The 24,783-nt window shown below is 37.8% G+C and overlaps 1 protein-coding gene across 1 annotated transcript in view; it reads right to left on the bottom strand.

Annotated features, from left to right (window-relative positions):
* FMN2 (formin 2) overlaps window positions 1–24,783 on the bottom strand; it is a 433,801-nt gene that overhangs the window by 57,929 nt on the left and 351,089 nt on the right. Inside the window, exon 21 of the mRNA XM_077761768.1 lies at window positions 21,597–21,648. Within this exon, the coding sequence (XP_077617894.1) occupies window positions 21,597–21,648 (52 nt within the window). The remainder of the gene's footprint in view (window positions 1–21,596; window positions 21,649–24,783) is intronic.

Genomic DNA, 24,783 nt, shown 5'->3' with positions numbered 1-24,783 from the left:
GTAAACTGAGAAGTCTGAGGCTGAAGAAAGAAAATAATAATAATCAAACAATATCTGGCATTTGAAAAATGTACTTTTGGTGCTCAGATAAATCTCGGCTTCACTAGCCCCACAATGTTTGTAAGATATGTGTGGCATACTGAAAGCTGCATAGCATTGTCAGACTGAGTGGAATGCCTGCCTTTTTAAAAAAATCTTTATTTATTTTTGAGAGAAAAAGTGACAGAGTACGAGTGGGGGAGGAACAGAGAGAGAGGGAGACACAGAATCCAAAGCAGGCACCAGGCTCTGAGCTGTCAGCAGACCCCAACACGGGGCCCGAACTCATGAACTGCAAGATGATGACCTAAGCCAAAGTCAGACACTTAACCAACTGAGCCACCCAGGAATGCCTCTTTTTTTTTTTTAAGGGTGAGCAAGGACCCTCATGGCAGTTGCTGAGGTGGAAAACAAGCACTGTCATAGAAGTATTTGCGAGCTGAATAGATTCTTTGACCTCCTGGCATTTTTGAAGACACTAATGCAGTTTGAATATAAAGAAACATTATTTTATTTCTACTCCGTTTCTACAGGGCCTTTGTCTTATGATTTCTGAACATACAGAAAAAAAAAGCCCTCTTTATAAGGTTAATATAAGTGCTGGATAATTCTGACAGCCTTGCTCTGTTGTGTTGCCCAGCCCAAAGATACCCCTCTATTTCTTCAACGATTTGTTCTTCCATTCTTTCTCATCCAGAAGAAACCTGCCCATTTTCTCCCAATAATGCCAGTCAGGACCCACTTCAACTGGCCATTCCTAGGCCCATCTTAAGCCCAACAAATCTAAAAGGTCAAGTTGCAGAGGATGAGGTACCATATTCCATGACGAACCATGGTCAACCGATTAGCACTCACCATTAAAAGAAGTTGGCCAAGGAAGCGCTCAGTTCTTGTGCTGCTATTATGAACCTTCAGTCCCCCCTTCCTCACTGACAGACAAGACCGTCTTCCTAAGTATATGCCCCTCTAACCTCAACTCCCTTTCTTCTTCTTGTACCTCTATCCCCATGGATCAGAGTTTCATAACACTCACCACTGACTGGCTCTACCAGCTGTGTTCCCACGCCCTCTCTATTCCTGCTTGTTCGGGGTGGGGAGTCATGTTTATAGTCCCACACTTTCTTTCTCCAGTATGTTTAGTTGCTATCTTTTTCTTAATGGAAGTACAGCTTTCACTAGATGATGCCATGTCATCCATAATGTTCTTTGGTGGAATCCTTACATTCCTCTGTCTCTAAACCCTTCCACATTCAGGGAGTCAAGAGGGCAAGTCTCCTTATTTCTAGCGCCCTTTCCAACCACTGCTTCCCATACTGAGCCACACCTTTTTTGAAGCTCATGACATCACTCAGAGTTACTCAGCTCCTTCCATGATTCTAACTGCTTCACGCCCGCCAGCAATTAGATCATAGCTTTCTTCTGTTTTGTTGCTATTACAGTAATGGTCTATCCTAAAATGTAGACTCTCTCTTCGGTTATGGAGATAGACCTATATCTTCAGGCACGACAATAAAAAATTACTTGAAATACTGACCACACACTTCCATTTACATTCCAGCTAGGCTCTCTCTTTCTGTCCTTTTGCAAATGTCTGATAAAAGCAGCCGATCCTCAGTTTCAACTTTCTTATTCTCTTTAGCCCACTGCTATACAGCTTCTGACCCAGTTGCTAAATTGGGCCAAAACTTAAAGAAAACTATTTTTGAGTACAAATTGTTTTTCTTTTTTAATTTTTTTTATAGTGTATTTATTTTTGAGACAGAGAGAGAGACAGAGAGAGACACACACAGAATCTGAAACAGGCTCCAGGCTCTGAGGTGTCAGCACGGAGCACGATGCAGGGCTCGAACCCACGAACCGCGAGATCATGACCGGAGCCGAAGTTGGACGCTTAACCGACTGAGCCACCCAGACGCCCCACAAATTGTTTTTCCATCACTAAAGTGAACAGATATTTTGTCTTTAGCTATACATCACAATTGTTGCTGGGCTTCCCTGCCACCTCTGGCTTAATCAAACCTCTGTAACACATCACTCTTCTTACTCTCTGAGTTGACCTCTCTTCTTTATGTGCTCCCTTTCCTCTAATAGCACCTCAGATGTAGTATATTTTTGTGGCTTTGGTCTCAGGCCACTGATCTTTGGGGACACCATCTCTTCCGGTGCTTATACAACCTCATGGTTTCTGCTTCTAGTGAATGCCATACAAAGTGCACTCTCCAGCCACGCTGAGCTTCACCCAAACACCAAACCAAATGCTTGTCATTTCTACTGGTTGGCTTATACACACCTCAAGCTTTTCATTCTGTCCCCATCTCAGTTTAGAAATGCCATCTTAGTCCCCCACATCGGAAACGTGAGGATCATTCTAGACCAACTCCAGAGTAGCACATGTGACAACAAGTAGAAAAAACCCACCGACTTTCCCACAGAGTGAAAAAGGCACATGCAAGGGTCCAGGATGTGTACTTTCACACCACAACAGAGAGGACCCTAAGTGCTCCTGTGAGAAAAACTACAGGTCAAACACAAAGCGACTGCCTGCAGGGAAGAATATATATAAGACTTCTGAAATGTAGAAGAGAAAGAAATTATGCCTTTAGGTTTTCTAAGAGAAAATGATTTTCAAGTTAGGATACTATGTCTAGATAAAGAATCAATTAAGAGTAAGGGAAGAATATATTTTTGAGAAATTGCATGTCTGGAAACATCATCTTGTACACAACTGTTCTAAAAGTACGTACTGTAGAGTGTACCCCCTCTTCCAAAAAGGGAGGCAGGTACCCAAAAGAAAGAAAAACACAAAGTCTAAGAGAGAGAGAGACAGAGAGAGAAAGAGAGAGAGAGACAGAGATCCAACAAAGGAGAGTAGCTGATAGCTGAGTCAGGATGATATCTGAGCCACAGGCTCAAAGAAATCCATGCAGATTGAATCAAGAGGATGAGGTGCTCAAGGAGGAAAATAAAAATAAGTGTCATGAATTATTGGATATGTTTGACCATGTGGGAAATAGTATTGGGAGGGGCTTTTGGACATAGGGTTGAGGATTTGAGAATAATGAAAAATAAGCTCAGAGAACACTAAGCAAATGAAAAAAATTCTAAGCTTCAAGAAAAAAAAAAATAAGACCATTTAAGAAAGCACCATACCATACAATCTGATAGAGCAGTGAATAATACTGAAATAGTGATATTAAGCAAACAGCAAACATTTAACTAAAAATTGCAATATGCAGGTTAGATCAATAAAGAAACGGAATGGGGAGAAGAGTGAACTAAAGGCTCATCTACCATTATTGTGACTTAGTAGATAATGGCTAAATTAATAAAAAATGACAAGTACAAGATACGATTGAGAAATATGGCAGAAAATATTAGAGAAAACAGCTAAGAGGGACGAGGGCAGGGGAGGGCAGAAAGCTGCTGTCTTTTGTTATAAGCCTTGTGGTACTAAGTGACTTTTTCAACTATGTCTACATTTATAAATAAAAGAAATAAAAGTTAACAAAAAGTGAAATGAAGTGGAGAGGAAGGATGTTCTTGGAAAAATAGAAGAACAATAAGCTGGAAACACTTTCCTAAACTAACTTGCCTACCATGTATCCTCTGTAATTTGTTACTTAGTAGAACACTAACAAACAATGATTCACTTAGAAATAAGTAACAAAAATAAACATTGATATTCTGAGGGCATGATGCTTACAAACTTCTCCCCATTCTAAACCCTATAAATATTTCCAAATATTTTCTTCTCGTTAAAGTTTCAATTTTAATGTTTATTTCCTTAATCCTTTTGCAATTTATTTGGTTGATGACCTGAAGCAGAATTTTAGAAATCTGTGTCTACTTCCAGCAGAACCTCATTAGCCTAAGGTTAATGTCCCATCTGAATTCTAAGACCTTGTTTCATTATTTCAAAATGTCTTCATTTTGCTGCTCTGTCACTGACTGCAATTTTTCAGGTTGTTAAATTTACCCAGTGAAAAACTGCCAACAAAAAACTTTGATGATAGTGTTTTGCTTCTAAGCTGGGACCTAAATATGTCTTTTTTAGAATGGAATTGAGACATAATTATTTTTTAAATGTCAGTATCTTTCTAAACCTTTATTTATATTTTTCAGATCAGCTAGCGGCAAACTTTATTTCCCCAAATTATATACAATTCTTGGGGAGGGAAGATATTTCATCCTGCACTCACTGTCCTTTAAATCTTGTAATTAACACCACTAAAGTTTTCTGCATCAAATGCTAAACATTATACTTCAAATAAACAGTAAAGTTCTGGATGCTGACATTTAGCTTTCTTTAAAATTAGTTTTTTTAAATTTGTGGTCAAAATAGTACTAGAGTAAGTAGGTAGTTACTCCTTTTAAAATTAGCATAAAAATTACTCAGGTATGCATTTCTGCATACCGCTAGTACATTCTGACCTTGAACTACGTACCAGATTATAGGGGTGAAATGCAAGTGTCTTAAATCAATATAATATTTAACAACTGCAGATTTAGCAAACCAATAAAGACATTTACCACCATTCTGCCTCTTGCTACTTGTCTTCCTTATTATCTGGGCATTTTATTAAAATACTATAACGCAAGATAATTTATGGAGTTTACACAACTATTATAATGCTGAATAACTGTGTTTGTACAAGTTACTGGGGAGGACAGGGAAGGGATGCTCCCCTCCGCCCAAGTATTTATATCAGGAATTGAAGTCTCATAATCCATTAAAACAGACCTCACATTTCACTATAGTCACATAGTGAATGAAAAGCTTTTCACCAGCATGGAAGTGTAAAATGCCCTATGCAAATATGTATCCAAACTAGAGGTTGCTTTTAAAATGAGGTTGAAATGTTGTAAGCCTGTAACTGAGAACTTGATCGAGCCCCTTAACATAGCAGAGTTGATAGCACACACATTTCACATACAGTTGAGAGGTTTGGAATATTATCTGCATTTATTCCTATCTAATCAGGAACATGTGGGATATAACTACAGGGAAAAAAGAAAGATAAGTTGCATGAGCTTCGAAAAAAAATGAAATCTACATTTATGTTTGTAAGTAAGAATAGAACATTGAAAGGTCCTTAACACAGATTTTGAAAATATATCAACCTAAAAGGTCCTGTTTCCCCAGAGAAATGACTAGAGGATCTGAGAGACTTCAGAGGCAAAAGCAGCCCAGTTTTAGAGGGACTTGAAGGTACAAAGGGATTTTGATCTTTTTTCTTTTGTTTATACCAGAAATGTGATTCACAGCCGAAATGTTAGAATCAGGGGCGCCTGGGTGGCTTAGTCGGTTANTAAAAAAAAAATGAAATGTTAGAATCAATGATTTTCTGGCTCTTATTTTTAATGGGCCAATATTTTACGTTCTCGAAATAACTGACTCAAAGTATCTCTATTACCAACATAGAGCCATGCTTTCAACTGTCACTGAATGCTTGAAATTAAAATCAACCTTAAAAGAGTGGCATCTACATTTCAGGTCATAAAAAAAAATGTAACGTGGCTCTGATACTCTGCTAGACACTCATAACAACACCCTTGAATAAAACAAAAAATGCAGTTGTGGTTGCAATGTCTTCACCATCTCCTACTTCTGGCTTTCTTCCTTTATCCACTTATTAAAATTATTTCCTGATCCTTTATCACCTTTTTCATTCTATGCTCTCTTCCTGTTAGATTCTTGACTGGGACTAACTCAAAGTCAAGACTCTGCTGGCCTAGTTTCTCATGCATTTTTTAGATTAATCTTGAAGCTCATTTACATATTCTCATTTTCTTTAACTTGATTTCAGTTTCCTCAATTCAAAGAATTCAATTCATGAATTTCTTCCCAGAAAGACTCATGATTTTACTGCTAAACAATGTAAAGACTACAAGCAAAAACAAACCAAAAAAAGGCTTTATGAATTATTTTGTAAGGGTATATTTTCATTATGTTTAAAAATAATCCCCAGAAACTTTGGGAACTGTTTTAGTGGGTTAAATAATATACAGTAACTACATCTGTTCACACTAATCTAGGGTTTTATGTGCCAATAATAATCTTACTCTTTCAAAAATCAGTATAGATGCTAATTTCCATACCACAGTATTACCAGAGGGATTAAAATATATTTTCATTGCAAATATGCTAATGTTTCTGTTTAGGAGACTGTGAGGCCAGGGATGGGAGTGTGTGACCTTGTGGTCTTACCCAGATGGGGTGATGTTATTTGGGGAAGGAAGGAGCTGTGGAAAACCATGAACCATTAAAAAAATTCCTGTTTGAAAAGTAGAAAAATACATACGCTCTTTGGGAAAAAGCTGTGTTTATTGTACACATACTGCATGTTTAGCTACTGGGTTAAATACAATATTTATGGGATTACAATGACTTCTCGTAATAAATGAAGAAAACCAAGATCAGAAAGACTAATTAGCCCACCATGGGCCTGGAGCTAGTTGTTATGTCCCTCCTTGACACTCTCTGCAAATAACATCTTTAGTGGGGCCAGAATGTATACTCTTTTATGTCCCTCCTCCACCTCAGACTAAAAATCCGCAAGGTAAACACTGCTGTGATTTCTACTGGCCTCAGTCTATAACTATGTTGTGTTTCGGAACAAAGAGTGAGCACACTCGTCAAAAAACTTAATTCTCTTTTTCACGTAAGTTTATCCATATCTGATACAAGCAACAGTAGGCAATAAAAACTAAGATGATTTGTTTTTACATAAAAAATCAATTTATAAAAGCTCATTCACTATTCACCAAATTATCTCTTTTCAACCTTCATTTTCATATATTGCTGGTTATTTTTAAAAAAAGTTAATACTTATTTATTCTTGAGGGAGGGGGGAGGGGCAAGAGAGAGGGAGACACAGAAGCAAACTCCAGGTTCTGAGCTGTCAGTACAGACCCCAACACGAGGCTCGAACCCGTGAACTTGGAGATCATGACCTGAGCCTAAGCCAGATGCTTAACCAACTGAGCCATATAGTGCTGGTTATTAACTTTAGAAAACTTGCTTTATCCATAGCCTGTGCGGGAGCAGCCCCCACGTTAACCTGTCTAGGAGCCAATCAGATTCACCCTTCTGAGAATTTGCAATAATCACTATAGAGAAAATTCAAACTTGAGCCATTATTAGCAGGTCACTATGATAAACATCATGAGGTAACAATAATATCAAGTAATTATATCGTGCTGGGCACTGCTCTATTATTCTCATTTTAGAAATGAGGAAACAGAGCTATAGCAAGTTTCAGTAACTTTGCCCAAATTAGACAACCTTAAAAAAGGGGCGCGGAGTAAACCTGGACTTATTAACCACTCTACTTCACATGTGGCCAGGGATGGGAACTTGCACTCATACCTGTCTCATTCCCACCCCTTCTGTGGCCACTCACCTTTACCTTGGGCTCCAGAAGCCTCTCACCAATCCCTTTGACAGTGTAACATAATTTAAGGTAGTTCTCTGTAACAGGCAATGAAATGAGCCCTCTAATAACTATCTTTTAAAGCAAATTTGTAATTTGCCTTATGAAATGTGTGTATAGGTGAAGTCACCTAGATCTCTTCCATTTTTTCTTAGTTCATTCTACTCAGAAAAATCTTTTCCTCCCTCTGAAAATGATTTTAGACTCATTTTTATCAACTGTTTTTTTCCTAGAATCTACTGTCCTAGAAACTGTTTCTCAACCTCAATGGATTTTAGTCATGACACTGCAGTTAAATACACCTGCTAATTTAAATTAACCACTAACACTTCTGCTTTTTATTTTCTTTTTTTCCTAGAATTTAAATATCAAAATTTCTTTTTTCTTTTTTTTTTTTTTACAAATAGTTTATTGTCAAGTTGGTTTCCATATAACACCCAGTGCTCATCCCCACAAGTGCCCTCCTCCGTGCCCATCACCCCCCTCCCCCACCGATCCATCAGTCCTCAGTTTTTGTCAGCATTCAAGAGTCTCTCATGAAAAAGAAAAAAAAGAGAGTCTCTCACGGCTTGCCTCCCTCCCTCTCCCCGACTATTTTTCCCCTTCTTCTCCNCTACACTGTTGGTGGGAATGCAAACTGGTACAGCCCCTCTGGTAAACAGTGTGGAGGTCCCGTCTTTCTTGAATTATCTTCACCCTCCCCACCTCCTGTAAGAACACAGCCATCACAATCCTCCATGATCCTGTGGTGATTTCGTTAGTCATCTTCTTGTTAGAGAGGATAAAACTTTAGGAGTTTTAACTTCTATCAAGTTGGAGAAAGTAGCTTCCGGAAAAACTTTTGTCTATACGAGACCCAAGCAGATTTTTGAACATTGGAATGGAGAAGATCTTATCAACTCTACACCACATGGAAGGGTTTCTATATTTTAAAAAAAAAATTTTTTTTTAACATTTTATTTATTTTTGAGAGAGAGAGAGAGAGACAGCATGAGCAGGGGAAGGTCAGAGAGAGAGGGAGATACAGAATCCGAAGACAGGCTCCAGGCTCTGAGCTGGCTGTCAGCACAGAGCCTGACGCGGGGCTTGAACCCACAAACTGTGAGATCATGACCTGAGTCGAAGTCGGGTGCTTAACCGACTGAGCCACCCAGGTGCCCCGGAAGAGTTTCTACTTTGAAAATAGGAAAAAAGGGCAATAATCCTGTGATATATTTTTCCCCTTCACAATTAGCAACCAAAGTTGAAAAGAAACATAACAAACTCTGAGGGAGAAGGTCCTAAAGTCCTTCTATTCAGAACACACAAAAGCTAACAAAAAGTTTCAGAAGAGAACAATGCTTCAGAAGACTTTTTATAAGTGGCAAAGGTCAGCAAATCTGCACCAGGTGTCACAGGCTCCCGCATTATTGAAAATTGGTGGATTTGATAAAAATTCAAATAACACAGCCACAGAAGAAAATCCCTTTGTACAAAGAAAGGTACTACACCTAAACTTTGCCACCTGGCCCAAAAGTAAAAGGTATAGAGCCCAGCATCTTACCACTGACTCTAGGAATCTTCCTCCTAAGGGCTTCCAACTAGCAAACCTTTTGGCAGGATTTGAAGGAGTTAACTGAGAAAACCGAATTGGAAAATAACGAACTCCAACTTTGTTTTACTTTATCAATATTGTTAAGAGAATGATGTCATTGTTTGGGGGTTTTACAAAGACATTCCATGTCACTTCAGTTTTAATACCAGGCTGGAGCCTGCCTGGTGTGCCAGCATAAGCCAGATAAACACAGACCTGTAGTCTCTCCATTCATCTCCGGATAGTTACTCAGAAAGATTCTGGAAAATATGCCTATTATGAACTAAACATTTCACTTTTCATTTTATCCATGTGCCAGAAGTCCATTCCTTGGATAAACACTTTACAAACTGACACTCTAAAAGTCACTAAACATGATAAAGTATGTGTGCATCATTTCAGAACTGATTAAATATTTTCTCTCCTGTGACAAATGAACAGTTACATACTATACGAAACAATTGGAATCAACATTCCTTTTCTTTCTTTCCTTCATTTTGTCTTTATTTTGCACGAAAGATTAATTTTCCACTTCAACTCATTTGTTATGCAATCATCTTGGCTTCGGTAAAATACCACTCAAGCAATATTACCCACAGAAATAGTATTTATTTCTTTTAAACATGTGACTTTAAATTCTTTCACAAATGTGCTTTCCTCCCCTACTGTTTCTCACCTTTTATCACTGGTTGTTTGCAATTTCTTGTGCTATTATTTATACTGAATGGGGGATGGAGGAAGACTAGTGTATTCTATTTTAAAATTTAAAAAAAGATTGGTAGTATGAGGCACCTCAAGTGTATATTAAAACTATACAATCATTCTTCCTCATATCATAAATGGCAGAATAAAGGACATTGATTTATTAATTCTGTGAGTATGATTGTAATCATTGCTTCTCTACTTAACAAATTTACTGTTGCCTCACGATGAGAATCTTAGTTACATTCTACTCTTCCTTTTGTCTTTAGCTCATGGCGGTAGGGAGGGTGACTTTCATGCTGAAACAATTTTAAAAACAGAGCTTTACAAAAACTTTCAGTAAGATATATGTCCTGTTAAAAAATATAAACATCTTGAAACGAATGTTTTAATCTGTAAGAAAAATCACGAACTTCCTGGAATAATGAAATAGGCATTTTAAATGAAGAAATGGGGGCACCGGGATGGCTCAGTCAGTTAATCGTCCAGCTTTGACTCGGGTCATGATCTCAGGTCCCTGGGTTCAAGCCCCGCATGGGGCTCTGTGCTGACAGCTCAGAGCCTGGAGCTGCTTCAGATTCTGTGTTTCCCTATCTCTATGCCCTTCCCTGCTTGTGCTCTGTCTCTCTCTCAAAAATGAATAAATGTTAAAAAAATTAAATGAAGAAATGGTACGAACAAATTACTTTGTTTTCTGTTATTCATAAAAGATGCCACAGGTTAATTATACCTTTCTCAGCTTGATTTCCTTTATCTAGAACATCACGTAAATATACCGACAAAGGTAAATTATCTAATGTAATAGTCATAATTCAAATTTTACTTTTAGTCATCTCCATCTGCTTATTGATGCCAGAATAATAAATTCAGTGAAACTAAAGGAACTGATAGCTGAAACAAACTGTTTCAAAAATCTGCTCTTTTTCTATTTCAAAAGTCTGTTTCACCGTAAAATATGTATTTTACCAGTGGAATTAATAGAATAAATCTAAGAAAATTTTGAAGTTAGCCACAATTTAAAAATAAGGATCTCTGAGTATCAGAAGCCAATTTTATAATTCCAACTCTCATTATTCTTTAAGTAGAAATATAAAGGAATGTCCATTTATTAGACAAATTCAGAATCCCTACATTCCCTGCTTGTGAGCTGAGACAGACACTGAGTAATTCTGTGGGAAAATAAAAACAACATATTTGGTCTGGTAATATTTTTTCCACAATTGCAGAAAGCCATTTATGTTAATTAAAAATAAAATAAAAGCAGAAGCTGAAATAAACACATACAGTGTGTATGCAGGCAACCTTAACAAGAGTCTGAAATCCATCTTGTAATACAATATGATAGTGTGGCTTGCCCAGGGAAATCATCTGAAGATAAGAATATGTTCATCCGATTTGTATTTGGATTTTTGGGTAAGGTTCAAGAATCATCTGCTCAGCCGTCTTACTTTCTGGGAGAACTGAAGAGTTCAGTTAAACTAATAACTATCCAAAAGCTATACATTTTTGTTCACATGAAATAGGAACGTCAAGTCCCACTTCTCAGATTAATCATAAAAATGTGTGAGCAAACAGACAAAATTAGCATATAAAACTATCATACTAACGAATGGAACATGAAAAAAAAATCTGATTTGCTTTAAAAATATACCGACCATTAGGGAGAAGAAGGGGAAAAATAATGGGGGAGAGGGAGGGAGGCAAACCATGAGAGACTCTTGAATGCCAAGAACAAACTGAGGGCTGATANAACAGGGCTGATGGGGGAGGGGGGAGGAGAAGGGGGGTGATGGGCATGGGGGAGGGCACTTGTGGGGATGAGCACTGGGTGTTCTATGGAAACCAACCTGACGATAAACTATTAAAAATTTTTTTAATAAATAAATAAAAATATACTAACCATTGTTTTTGAATACTTTTATTTCAGGAAATCATAAAATGACCTAAAAAATCCATACTATTCCACTATTGAAAAAATCTAATTAGTATCTTGATAAAAGTTCACTTATCCATTTTAAACTAAAAGCCAAGACTTTTTTCCTTTGTAAGCACTCAAATATAAAGATGAATTAGTATAGAATTCTTTTCAAAGCATGCTGATAACCTGAGTTTGTATAGTTTACAAAACATTTTCATAAATATACTTTTCTAGTAAAGGCCTCCTCCTAGCCTCATTTGAGGAAACTTTGTATACTGCAAATATAAGCACCGTATTCTGTTCTTACAGCCCTAGAAGATAGAAGAAAGGACGAGGTTATATGCCTTTTACAAACAAAGAAGCTGAGCCCCAAGCACTCTGTGGTTTTTCCCATTGCAGTTCTAAGATAGACCTATCTGGGCCCTGTCCACCACACTGGCTTGCTTTCTTCATAGCATCCGTGGTGAGTGCATGGAATGCTAAATTGCCTAAAAACTCTGAGAAACAGAAGAGTTCCATCATGATACGTTCCGTGAGACATTTATAGTGCAACTCAGCTATCACCATCACCTGTAAATGACTCTCGACTAGCTCTAGAAATGAAAGCACACGCGTTTGCCACTGCTTGTCCCTGGGCCTCCTGTGAAAGGGTGCAAAGTAAAATGAAAACACCTTGAGTTGTAACAGCGTCGCGGAGATAAAAACAGAACCTCACAAGGAAATTCCTTTGATTAAGATGCTTTCAATATATTCATACAACCTGTGTATTTGCTGCCTCAAGTTCAGGAAAATGAAGAAGGTCAGCTTTGCTGGACTTAACATATGTAGACCAAGTAGAATCAGTGTGTTTATAGATCATCTTAATTCCAAAATGGGCTGCCCCGCTGGCTTAATAATATGACACGTAGAACATAATAATACGCTCCGATAAAGAGAAAATAAAGAGATAATGAGAGAAAGGGGAGACTGGGAAGCTATCTGTCTGAAGACACAGTCCTGGCTCTCCCTACAGTGAGAACAGTGGGCATCTCATGCTGAATTGTGTTTGTGTGTGTGAGGGGAGCGGGGGTGGGCTAGGGGGAGGGGTTTCTGCCCAATCCAAGCACAAAGAGAAACTGTAAACACCTGAGGCCTTGGGTTCCCAAGAAGTTTACACCAGCAGAAAGAGCATTTGGGGGGCACTGGGGTGGTATACAAAATGGCCAAGGCCTCACAGCTGGGAAGGAGACCCAAGACTCTAGAATCTGGGTCAAGTCCATCATTCCCTCAGCTGCCGGAGAGGAGCCAGCCAGCCTGGCTGAATTGAAACCCCTTCAGCACATCAGGAAGAAATGCTTCTGCCTGCTCACACACAGTTCTAGAAAAGCAGTAAGCTCAGCCGAGGCTGGTGTACTTCCAGATTGCCAGGCATGTGTGTGGTTTTATTTTAAGACTAGCATCCTCCAAGCTGCCCCTGGGTCGGAATAGCTATTGTTCAGCAAGTGACTGGTCAGAGGTTGCACTGAGGCCCTTAGTGCCAGGCAGGCTTCTATCATTTGCTGATGGATCTGTATGCATCCTGGGGAATGTTTCCAAGTCTGCTTCACATCCTGGTCTGATGGCTCATGAGTAAGTAAACTTACTAGTAAACTCAGGCACAGCCTTTCCAAACCCGAGGGTGGACGGACTGTGATCCCAGAAGAATGCTTCTCCTTCCCTGGTTCTTTCTGTTAAACTTCTGATTGCCTGCCCACTTTGCTTGTTGGAGCTGTGAGTGCCCTCTTAGTTGCTCTACACTAAGACCCCCAATCGTTTTCAACAGACATTGAGGCATGGGATTCTCTGTTCCACAAAAGAGTCCGTCCTCTCGGACAGAGCGGCAGAGTTCTGGGCAGGGTCCCAGTGCCTACACAGGAGCTAACGCTTGAGGTGAGGCAGGGGCCCACTTTTCCCAAAGTGAGACTTTGGCTCTACAAGCAGGAGCTCAGGTGGCTAGCCCCTGCCTTCTCTGCTTGCACCTCCTGGTGTATGGGGAGCCCTTACCCTGATAATCAGCTGGAGCAAAAGATCTGGGGTGCAATACTCTTTTTTTTAATTTACTGGATTTTTTAAATTTACATCCAAGTTAGTTAGCATATGGTGCAACAATGATTTCAGGAGTAGATTCCTTAAAGCCCCTCACCCACTTAGCCCTCCCCCCCCAACACAACCCCCCCAGTAACCCTCTGTTTGTTCCCTGTATTTAAGAGTCTCTTATGTTTGTCTCCCTCCCTGTTTTTATATTACTTTTGCTTCTCTTCGCTTATGTTCATCTGTTCTGTGTCTTAAAGTCCTCGTACGAGTGAGGTCATACGATATTTGTCTTTCTCTGACTAATTTCGCTTAGCATAATGGGGTTCAATGTTCTTAATCTGCCACCCCTAGGCGAGAGCTTATGCCCCACCAAAAAGGCCCGGGTTGAGGAAAGGAGCCCCCACCTCTTGACATCATAGTCTAGGATAGAACTTCTGTAGTCAGCTGTGGCTGGTGGGATGAGCAGTGCTGGCAGTCTTCTGATCCAGGGTGTGGGAGCCGCGGAGAGGGCGCCTGCCTGGGTTAGAGCTTCGAGAGTAGTGTCCATAAGATACAACTGAGTTGTGGCTCAAATGCCACAGATCTAGTAGACTGTCTACTAGACTGTCTTGAATGAATGATTCCCCATTTGCTGGATGCCCTTGAGCATTTCCTAATAATGTTAAACGATTGTTTTACATAATTTTCTCCAAATGTCGGTTTGTTGGAAAGAGATTTCATTCTAGAAGTCGGCCTCCTAAGCTCAAGTATTTTATTAAATACAAGAGGACTTTATACGAGGCAAGTGTTCTACACATCACTCACTTAATGATTTTGAACTATCTCCACCCACTTACAATCTATATGTTGTTTCTCTTATTTCAGACGAGGACAAAAATGTAAAGTTATGGTAAATCCTTGAAGTCACAGTGCCAGAAGCTTAGAGCAAGCGCAGATACACAGACATGATACCAAAATCTTGTTCCATGACCATGAGAGGCTGCCCAATGGCTGATCCAATAGAGACAGTGAATCAAACAAATTAATATATGGTGTATTCTATGACTACCAACAAATTTTTTTCTAATCTCTAATTAAGATAATAATGTGAATATACTATAGCAATTAACATCTACTGACCATTTGCTAAAAACTTAGCATCTGGGAAATATTAACTAACTTAATTCTCACCTACAGAGTAGGTATTATTGTCGTGGGATTATAGCATTGGCCTGAAGTCACAGAGCTAACACATAAAAGGCAGGATTTGGTCTCCAAGGTCATCAGGCCAGGGTTACGCTACCTTCCTGAATAGAATTACTGTTCATTGCTGAGCTGGTCACGTAAGGCTGCTATGAAAATGGAACAAAGATTTATTCTTTGAGAAACGTTTCACATAATTCATTATTCTTATTTTTATTTTTGAATTTCAGAATTGTTCAATTATAAGATGGCTCTTTTACTAACAATTTGGTCATTAGGCAGTTTTTCTATCATGCATCTAATTGAAATTTCTGTTTGTCGTAACTTAAGGACTTGACTTTTTTAAATTCCAGTATAGTTGATGTACAATGTCATATTAGTTTCTGGTGTACAATATGGTGATTCAATAATCCTTGTATTTTGTTAAAATTTTGTTGAGGGTTTTTGTGTCCAGTTTCCTCAGAGATATTATTGGCCTATAGTTCTCTTTTCTTGTGGTGTCTTTATCTAGTTTTGGTATAAAGGTAATGCTGGCCTCATAGAACGAACCCAGATGCTTTCCTGCCTCTTCAATTTTTGGAATGGTTTGAGAAGAAGAGGTATGAACTCTTCTTTAAATGTTTGGTCGATGTTTGTGAAGCATATGGTCCTGAACTTTAGTTTGTTAAAAGTTTTTTGATTACTGATTCAATTTCATTGCTGGTGATTAGTCTGTTCAAATTTTCTACTTCTTCCTGCTTCAGTTCTGGAATTTATCCATTTCTTCTAGGTTGTCCAATGTTGGCATGTAATTTTTAATAATATTCTCTCTCTTACAATTCTTTGTATTTCTATGGTATCAGTTGTTATTTCTCCTTTCATTTCTGGTTTTGTTGTTTTGAATCCCCTCTCTTTCTCTCTTTTCTTTCTGCTGCTATTGATGAGTCTGCTGAAGGTTTATAAATTTTGTTTACCTTTTCAAAGAACAAGGTCAAGCTTTCATTGCGCTGTTCTATTGGTTTTTTTTACTTCCTATTTAATTTATTTCTACTCTAATCGCCACTATTTCCTTCTTTCTACTGGTTTGGGTTTTGTTTGTTCTTTTTCTAGCTCCTTTAGATTGTAAGGTTAGGTTGTTTATTTGATATTTTTCTTGCTTCTTGAGGTGGGCATGTATTGCTCTAAAGTTCCTTCTCAGAACAGCTTTTGCCCCATTGTATATTCATTTTCATTTGCTTTCATGTACTTTTTAATTTCTTCTTTTACTTTCTGCTTGACCCATTCATTTTGAGCAGCATGTTATTTAACCTCCATATATTCGTGATTTTTCCAGATTTTTTCTTGTGGTTCATTTCTACTTTTATAGTGTTATGGTCAGAAAATACACAATTTCTGACTTCAGTGTTTTTGAATTCGTGGAGGCTTGTTTTGTGACCTAATATGTGATCTATTCTGGAGAATGTTCCATGTGCACTTGAAAAGAATGTGTGTTCTGCACTTTTAGGATAGAATGTGCTGAATATACCTGTTAGATCCAATTGATCCAATATGTCTTTCAAAGCTACCGTTTCCATATTGATTTTGTTTGAGTGATCTGTCCATCAATGTAATTGGGGTGTTAATGTCCTCCACTACTATTGTATTATCAGCAATTACTTCCTTTATGTTTGTCATTGGCTGCTTTACATTATTTGGGTGCTTCCTTGTCAGGTTCATAAATATTTACAATTGTTATATTTTCTTGTTGGATTTTCACCTTTATTATTACATATTGCCCTTTTTTCTCTTCTGTTACACTCTTCGTTTTAAAGTCTATTTTGTCCAGTAGAAGTATTACTACCCTGGCTTTCTTTTCGCTTTCATTTGCATGACAAGTGCTTTTTTTAGCCCTTCACTTTCAATCTGTTGTTAGGTCTGAAATGGGTCTTGCTTTTTTAACCATTTGGTCACCCTATGTATTTTGATTAGAGTGTTTAGTCCTTTTACATTCAAAGTAATTATTGACAGATCATTTCAAAGTAATTACTGGCAGATTTATTGCCATTTTATTACTTGTTTAATGCTTTTTATAGTTCTCTGTTTCTTTCTTCTCTTGCTCTCTTCTCTCACAGTTTGCTGGTTTTTCTTTAGTGATAAACTTGGATTCCTTTCTATTTATTTTTTGCATATCTATGACTGGCTTTTCACGTGTGGTTACCATTAGGTTTGTATATATCCTCTTCTGCATATAGCAGTCTATATTAAGTTGATGGTCACTTAAATGTGAGTCCAATCTTTACTCCTCTCCCCCTCACAGTTTGGGCATATGTCATCTTTTTATTTTGTTAATCCCCTGATTAACTTTTATAGATATACTTATTTTTATTGCTTTTGTTTCCTATGTTTCTTACTCTCCCTTATGGTCTTTCATTTCCACTCAAAGAGTCCCTACAGGGCTGGTTTAGTGGTCATCATTTATTTTTTTATTTTTTATCTGGGAAACTCTTTTTCTATTGTGAATGATAGCCTTTGCTGGAGAGTATCCTTGGCTACACTTTTTCTTTCAGGACTTTTTTGAATATATCATGTTATCCCTTTTTGGCCTGCAAAGTTTCTACTAAAAAGAAATCCACTGAATGCCTTCTGGGATTTCCCTTGTATGTAACTGCTTTCTTTTCTCTTAACTGCTTTTAAAATTCTCTATCACCACTTTTTGCCATGTTATTTACTGTGTGTCTTGGTGTGGATTTCCCTGATTGACTTTTCATTGTGGGCTCTCCGTCCCTCCTGGATCTGGATTTCTGTTTCCTTCCCCAGATTTGGGAAGTTTTCAGCTATTTATTATTTCTTCACATATATTTTCTGCACCCTTTTCTCTCTCTTCTCCTTCTGGGATCCCTATAATGTCAATGTTATTATACTTGATGGTGTCATTGAGGTCCCTTCACCTGTTTTCATTTTTTATGATTTCTTTTCTCTCTCCTCTTCAGCTCTATTGTTTTCCATTACTCTGTCTTCCAGGTCACTGATCTGTTTGGCTTCCCCTGGTCTATTCATTCCTTCTAGAGTATTTTTAATTTCATTTACTGAGTTCTTCATCTCTGATGTAGGGTTGGAGGGGGCATATCCACAGAAGCATGCAGGGGCAAGATGCTCAGTGTTAGCAAGGTTTTCGTGGGTCTGCTGTGAAAGGGGGCCTGGAGCTGAGGCCTAACTGGAGGTAGCATGTCCACAGGAGAATGCATGGGCTGGGCACAATCGTATCAGGTCAGGTGGCGAGTAGAATGTAGAATGCTGGTTCCCACAGGTGTCACGTGTGTAGGCTGTGGGCTGGGGGAATGAAATGATGCCCACCATCTCCTTTGTTCTTGGAGAAATTTCCCAAGGATCCCTGTCCCTCCCACACATGTTCTCATATTAGTAAACAAATCTCACTCTCATATACCACAGGAATTTTCAAGCTGTGGCTTCGATGCTGTATCTCAGTGGGGTTGTTTATTTTGCCTTCTCTTTAAGGGTAGAGACTTAGTTTCCTCTCTCAGCTTACCCTTTTGGCTCTCCCTGCTGATTTTTAGTGGTCCAGGTATTAGGCCTTGCTGATTATAAGAACTCTTAACATTCAGCCCCTCTGTTTTTCAAAGCGAAATCTTACGGGGATTCATCTTACCCATGTGGGATCTTTGGTGTGAGAATCTGTTTCTCTCCTTTCTTCCCTGCCTGTGCCAGAGGTGTCCTTCCATCCTGTGGATTGTCTCACAGGTTCTTATAGCTCCTAACCTGGTTTTCACCCTCCTACTCTCTTTAATGTGGCCTCTTCTCTTTATTTAGCGACGGAGACTGTTTTGGGTGTACACTGATGTGGCTGCTCTTCAGTTGTAGCCATGGCACAAGGTGAGCTTAGAGTCCTTCTACTCTGCCGTCTTCCTCAGAAGCTACTGGTTGGGACCTGTTTTTGCTTTTCATAGAAACTGGCCAGTCGTCTTTACCAATTTGTCTAACACAATACGTCACATTAAATAACAACAAAAATTGTGGAATTTGTTTACAGAATATTCAGGATCTTGCCTAATAAAGTAACGGCAAAGAATTTCTTTAATCAAAATTTTCACTTAAGCATAATCGGAATTCTTTAGAGAGTGTGATGGCTAATTTGATATGTCAATTTGGCTAGGTTATGGTAACCAGTTTTGGGGGCAAACACCAATCTATACGTTGTTGTGAAAATAAGTAAAACCCTGGATTGCAAGTAATTTGTTCCGTGTGTGGTTCCACAAGATGAGCAAACATTTCTAATAAATTTTAACTTGATAAATGAGTGATGTCTTGCAGTACGAGTAGTATGTGATGACAAATGTCACATGATCACAACAGAGCCAATGTTCTTCTCTCTCTCTCTCTCAACGCAGAATTGTGGGTGATTGTCTCCCATGCTTGGATGCTCGGTCTCAGGCCACAGTGTGTGGCCGAAATCAGTGGTTTTTTTTCAGAATGTTGGAAGCTGCCCACAACTGGCACTAGTATATTTTTGGTCACTTCAAAGTATCTGTGGACAGTCCTTTGCTTTTCCATATTAAGAGTAAGCTTTGCTTCATTCTAGGTCAGCCTGCCTGCAGATAGAGACCCTTTCCTCTGTGGCCTTATTGCCAGTTACATTAAATACTGCATATGACAAGAGTTTATTAATACTGTACTGTAGGCAACATCCATGTGAACATATACAATGGACCCCATGCAGGAAAAGGTTGAAAAGAAAGGTGGTAAGAAGATGATTACGGTGGAAATTAAGAAGAAAATCACTGAGAAGTACTGAAGAGTGCCTGAAATTTCAAGATTTTGTAAGAAGTCTATGTCTGCATCTCATCTGCAGAGGAGGAGGAAAAGGAGGAGGGAATCTCACTTCAAATGAGATTAGGGAGGCATGTAAAACATGGGGAAGAGCGAGTGCAAAATTTTGTAGAAAAGCACCACCTGAATAAGCAGTGCGAGTGATGAATCTGTTTGATGACACTCCAATGTCACATTTCCATGAAATCTTCAAAAGGAAGCAAAAGCAGTTGGATAACTTCTTTTGTTAAAGTTTCATTGAAAGAAGATTCCACTGAACCAACAGATAACAGTGATCCGTTCGTGACAGGGGAAGTCGTCCTACACAATAGCCCTCCTCTCTCTTGTCTCCCTCGCACCAGCCATGAAAGTTTTCGAAGGTAAGTGCAGCAAACTCTGTTCATTTTCCTATATTTTTGTATTTTCTTTATTATTTTATATTATATTACAGTATTATAATCATTTTAATATGAATATTTTTGGGTTGGGGAATGCATCATCTGAGTTTCCATTATTTTTTATAAGGAAATTCATTCTGATATATAAGTGCTCTGGATTATAAGCATGTTTCTGGAACAAACTATGCTCAGAAACCAAGGTTTTACTGTACTTTTAAGATGTGATTAACATTTAGGGATGCCTGGATGGCTCAGTCAGTTAAGCATCCTACTTTGTCTCAGGTCATGATCTCATGGTTTGTGAGTTTGAGCCCCACGCCAGGCTCTGTGCTGATAGCTCAGAGCCTGGGGCCTGCTTTGGATTCTGTGCTCCCTCTCTCTGCCCCTCCCCTGCTCTCTCTCGCTCTCTCTTTCAAAAATAAATAAACATTGAAAATAATTTTTTAAATATGTGATTAACATTTAAATCAGTAGACTTGGGGAGAGCAGGTTATCCTCCATAACATGGATGGGCTTCATTCAATCAGTTGAAGGTCTTAAGAAAAGTGACTACTCTACTACAAAGACATTCTGGAACTGTCTCCAGAATGCTCTCAGACTCAAGATTAAAACATTAACTACTACTAGGAATTACCACTCTGTTATGGGCCAAATAATTCCTTAATATCTCTCTCTCTGCACGTGCGCGCGCGCACACACACACACACACATTTTATTGGTTCTGCTTTCTGGAGAACACCAAGGAATACAGAGAGAGAAAAGAGAAAAAGAGAATGTGGAGGCAGAGAAGCCAAGACTTTTCTATGCTCACTCACTCATGATTGCAAATCTCCATTGGCAATCTGAAAGTAAAAGTTTATGCACAGAAAGTTCCTGGCTTCCTACTTAGACCCTACTTTTTAATGCACAAACTGAATACTTTCCTATAACCAGACTCTTCACCCTTCTTTCTTAAAACAGGTTCCTGCTATCTTTCCTTCTCTGGTCCTTCCACAGCCCTAAACCTCATTCAAAGAAAGTGCTAAGCTAGTCACAATAATTTGCTGCTTAACAGATTCACACAGAATCTAGAGTCATAAAAATAGATTTGGAAATTCGATATAATATTAAAGTACACTATTACTTTATTCTTCTTTTATGCTTGAAAACAAAAACTGAGCTAATAATTGGTTCCTTGAGATAAAACATACTAAGTATTTAATAAACTTATTCTGAGAATAAATTTTTATATAAAAGGAAAGCAATTTCTCACCATTTATGAGTCTCTGTCAATGAATTTTCCTCTGCCTCTTGGTCAATTTTAGCTGAAAACGCAAGAACAAAAAAAGAAATTAGATAAATAATAGTTACACTATCTTAAGCAAAATATGATCCAAATAATATGAAATATATTTTAATTCATTACTAATAATTCTAANACTGAGCTAATAATTGGTTCCTTGAGATAAAACATACTAAGTATTTAATAAACTTATTCTGAGAATAAATTTTTATATAAAAGGAAAGCAATTTCTCACCATTTATGAGTCTCTGTCAATGAATTTTCCTCTGCCTCTTGGTCAATTTTAGCTGAAAACGCAAGAACAGAAAAAGAAATTAGATAAATAATAGTTACACTATCTTAAGCAAAATATGATCCAAATAATAGGAAATATATTTTAATTCATTACTAATAATTCTAGTGTATTCCAAAAAGCTTATTTTAAATCTATTAATATGATTAAGTAGATTGATTGTATTTAATTTTCTATGTATCAATACATAAAATATATGACAAATTAAAAATTTTAAATTCTAAGTAATTTCCTTTTTTCTAAGTAATTTCTTATTTTAATGTTTTATTTATTTCTGAGAGAGAGAGACAGTGTGAGCAGGGGAGGGTCAGAGAGAGAGACACACACAGGATCTGAAGCAGGCTCCAGGCTCTGAGCTAGTTGTCAGCACAGAGCCGGACGCAGGGCTCGAACCCACGAACCGTGAGATTATGATCTGAGCCGAAGTCAGACACTTAACTGACTGAGCCACTCAGGCGCCCTAAGTAATTTCTTTAAGTCAGTCACATTAACCTGAGAAAACAAAACAGTGGCTAATTACATAATCACTTTAAATGTGTTTGTCACATTAATTTGTTTAACTTGGAATTTAAATGCCAATAATCAGTTAAAAATAACTCTCTCAAGCAAAGGTACAAAAACCAAGTGAAGAAACTAAGTGGAAATGGTTGTAAACTTCTTGACTAGTGCTCTCCATACCAGACCACAAGTGAACAGATCCACAGATTATTTCTACAGAGGTACAGGACAAGATACCAACATTTTCTACTAATTGAAAGTAGGGACGCAATAGTGTCCTCATTTATTTGCTAGCATTTTTGTCTAAACATAAATGATAGCCTGACAGAAACCCAAAGATCAAATTTTAAGAAAGTGATTACATCACTACTTGAAATTATTTTTAAAAACATAGGAACACGATCACATAATAAGGTGCAGCAGTGACCTTTACATTTTTTAGTCAGCAAGCATTATGTATTACTCTCCCTACATACATGCGTGGGCGTGCACACACACACACACACGCACACACCTGACACAAACGTTTCAAAAATACTTACTTCATATAATGTTCTCTCATATTTTTACACTATTCTATTAGATTTCAAAGTGTAGTTGTGACCCACTAAGTTGATTTCATGCTTCACTAATGGTGTGTCACACACACTTTGAAAATCACTGAGCAACAGGACAAAAAGTTTAAAAGATTAATTAAAAAAAAAAAAACCCTAGTGAAACTAGTGAAGGAAGAAGTTGTCGTTTGGGTCACACTGTGACCATTTTGAGAAATGGGGAGAAAAGTGGAGGAGGCTGAGTTGATTATAAAAAATTGGAACTGTGCGTGAAATCAAACCCATAGTCAGTTGAGAATTGTCAAAATGTCTCTATCACTACTTAAAACACAATAATCCAGCTTGGGCTGGTTAATGTTTTACAACCTCACGATAGTGTTTGTTCAAAGGTCTGTTCAGTATCTGTAAAGACATAATCGAGGGGCACAGGGCCATTCCTGGCCAGGATTGTCGGATTCAGCAGGGACCATTTGAGCTGGCAGCAGAGAGCACTGTTTTCTCCTTTACATTTTTGTACTTTAGATTGTTTACAGAAACTTACAGGTCAATTTTTAGCCATATTAAAAAAACAGAATAGATGCTCCATGATTTTACTTGAAAAGGCTCCAACATGAACACACTGTCTTATAAAATCTGCTCTGGGCCGCCCAGCTTAAAAATGGTGTGCTTCAAGAAGCAATTCTAGAACAATATCAAGTGTGTATAAGGGAAAACAAAAAGGCACCGCAATGCACGCAATTTTCAGAACGGACATTCTTCCAATTGCCCTCACGTGAATTTTCTTCCTTTTTTAAAAATACAGAGATTAAGAGTGAGATTAGAAGAAAATTTCTGGATTCTGTTAGAAGAATCAAGTAAATGCCTTATGAAATTTAAAACATGCTGGCATGCATGCTAGAGATCTATATTCTATTCCTGATTCTGCCATTAAAATCAGCTACGTAATCTTAGGCAAATAGATTAATCTGTTGACATATACAAATATTTAGCATACGGCCTCCAATAATTAGCAGGGACTAAATAAATGTTCTTTGAAAATGTTGGATTTTAAGCTCTTGAAATTTGTAAGGTGATATAATACATAATTATCTTTAACTGAATACATCAAATGCTATTTTATTAGGTTTCAACTTACACACAGATAAAGAAAGCACATACTTATAGCTTTCCAAAAAGGATAAGCCCCTAAATTGTGGTGAGGAGAATGAAGTAAATTTCATATGTTCATAATGATTCCTTTTGATGTGTACTACAACAGCTCTTGCTTCACTGCATGAGCAAGTTTGGCTGGAAAAAAAAGCAAAACCCACTCTAATCCAATGTGGCAAAAGACTGGATCTTACCAAGGGAACCAAACATAAAAACAGACCCTCCTCCCAAACCTAATAGCCGTATTACAATCATAAAACCAAATTGGAATAGCAGAGAATACTTAAAAATGCTCTATTATCCATTATCTTTACATGATTTTGAAGCTAAGAGGATTTGTGTATTCAGAGTGTAATCAGCTTTGATAAACAGTCAAATGAGAGATCAAAGCAAGTGCATTAGACTACACATTTCAACTCTTGATGTAGAGTCAACAATTCAGTGAACTAGACAGATTTTCCTTTGTACGGCAATCTTAGAAACAAAAGCTTTCTGCAAAGTTGGGGTGTAATTCGGTTTCTGGGCACACTGAACCACCCTTTCCCAACAAGCTGCTTGTACAAACAGTCCATCAACATTTTGCTGTCGTGATTCTTTGAAACACACTTAAGATGTTAACTTAGTGACAAATGCAGGATTCTGTTTCTTTAGTTAATGAGGATGAAATCTACCAAAGTAAAATAAAATATAATTGAGTTCGTGAGAATTAGGATATTGTTCAGAAACAAAATAAGAGTAACACTGCCATTCATGTAGGAGGTATTTAAGCTAGTCACTTCCAGTGACCAAAATCTTAAAGACTGTGTTTTCAGTCTGAGTAAAAGCTTCTGACAGGCAGTGACCATCTGTGTTTTATATATATACATACATATATATAAATATATAAATTTATATATTTCAAGTAAATATATTTATTTATATTTATATAC

This window comes from Crocuta crocuta, unplaced genomic scaffold, assembly GCF_008692635.1.
Source record: "Crocuta crocuta isolate KB4526 unplaced genomic scaffold, BGI_CrCroc_1.0 scaffold243, whole genome shotgun sequence".
Lineage (NCBI taxonomy): Eukaryota > Metazoa > Chordata > Mammalia > Carnivora > Hyaenidae > Crocuta > Crocuta crocuta.
The sequence above is the reverse complement of the archived record's forward strand: the minus strand, read 5'-3'. Positions and strand labels throughout refer to the sequence as shown.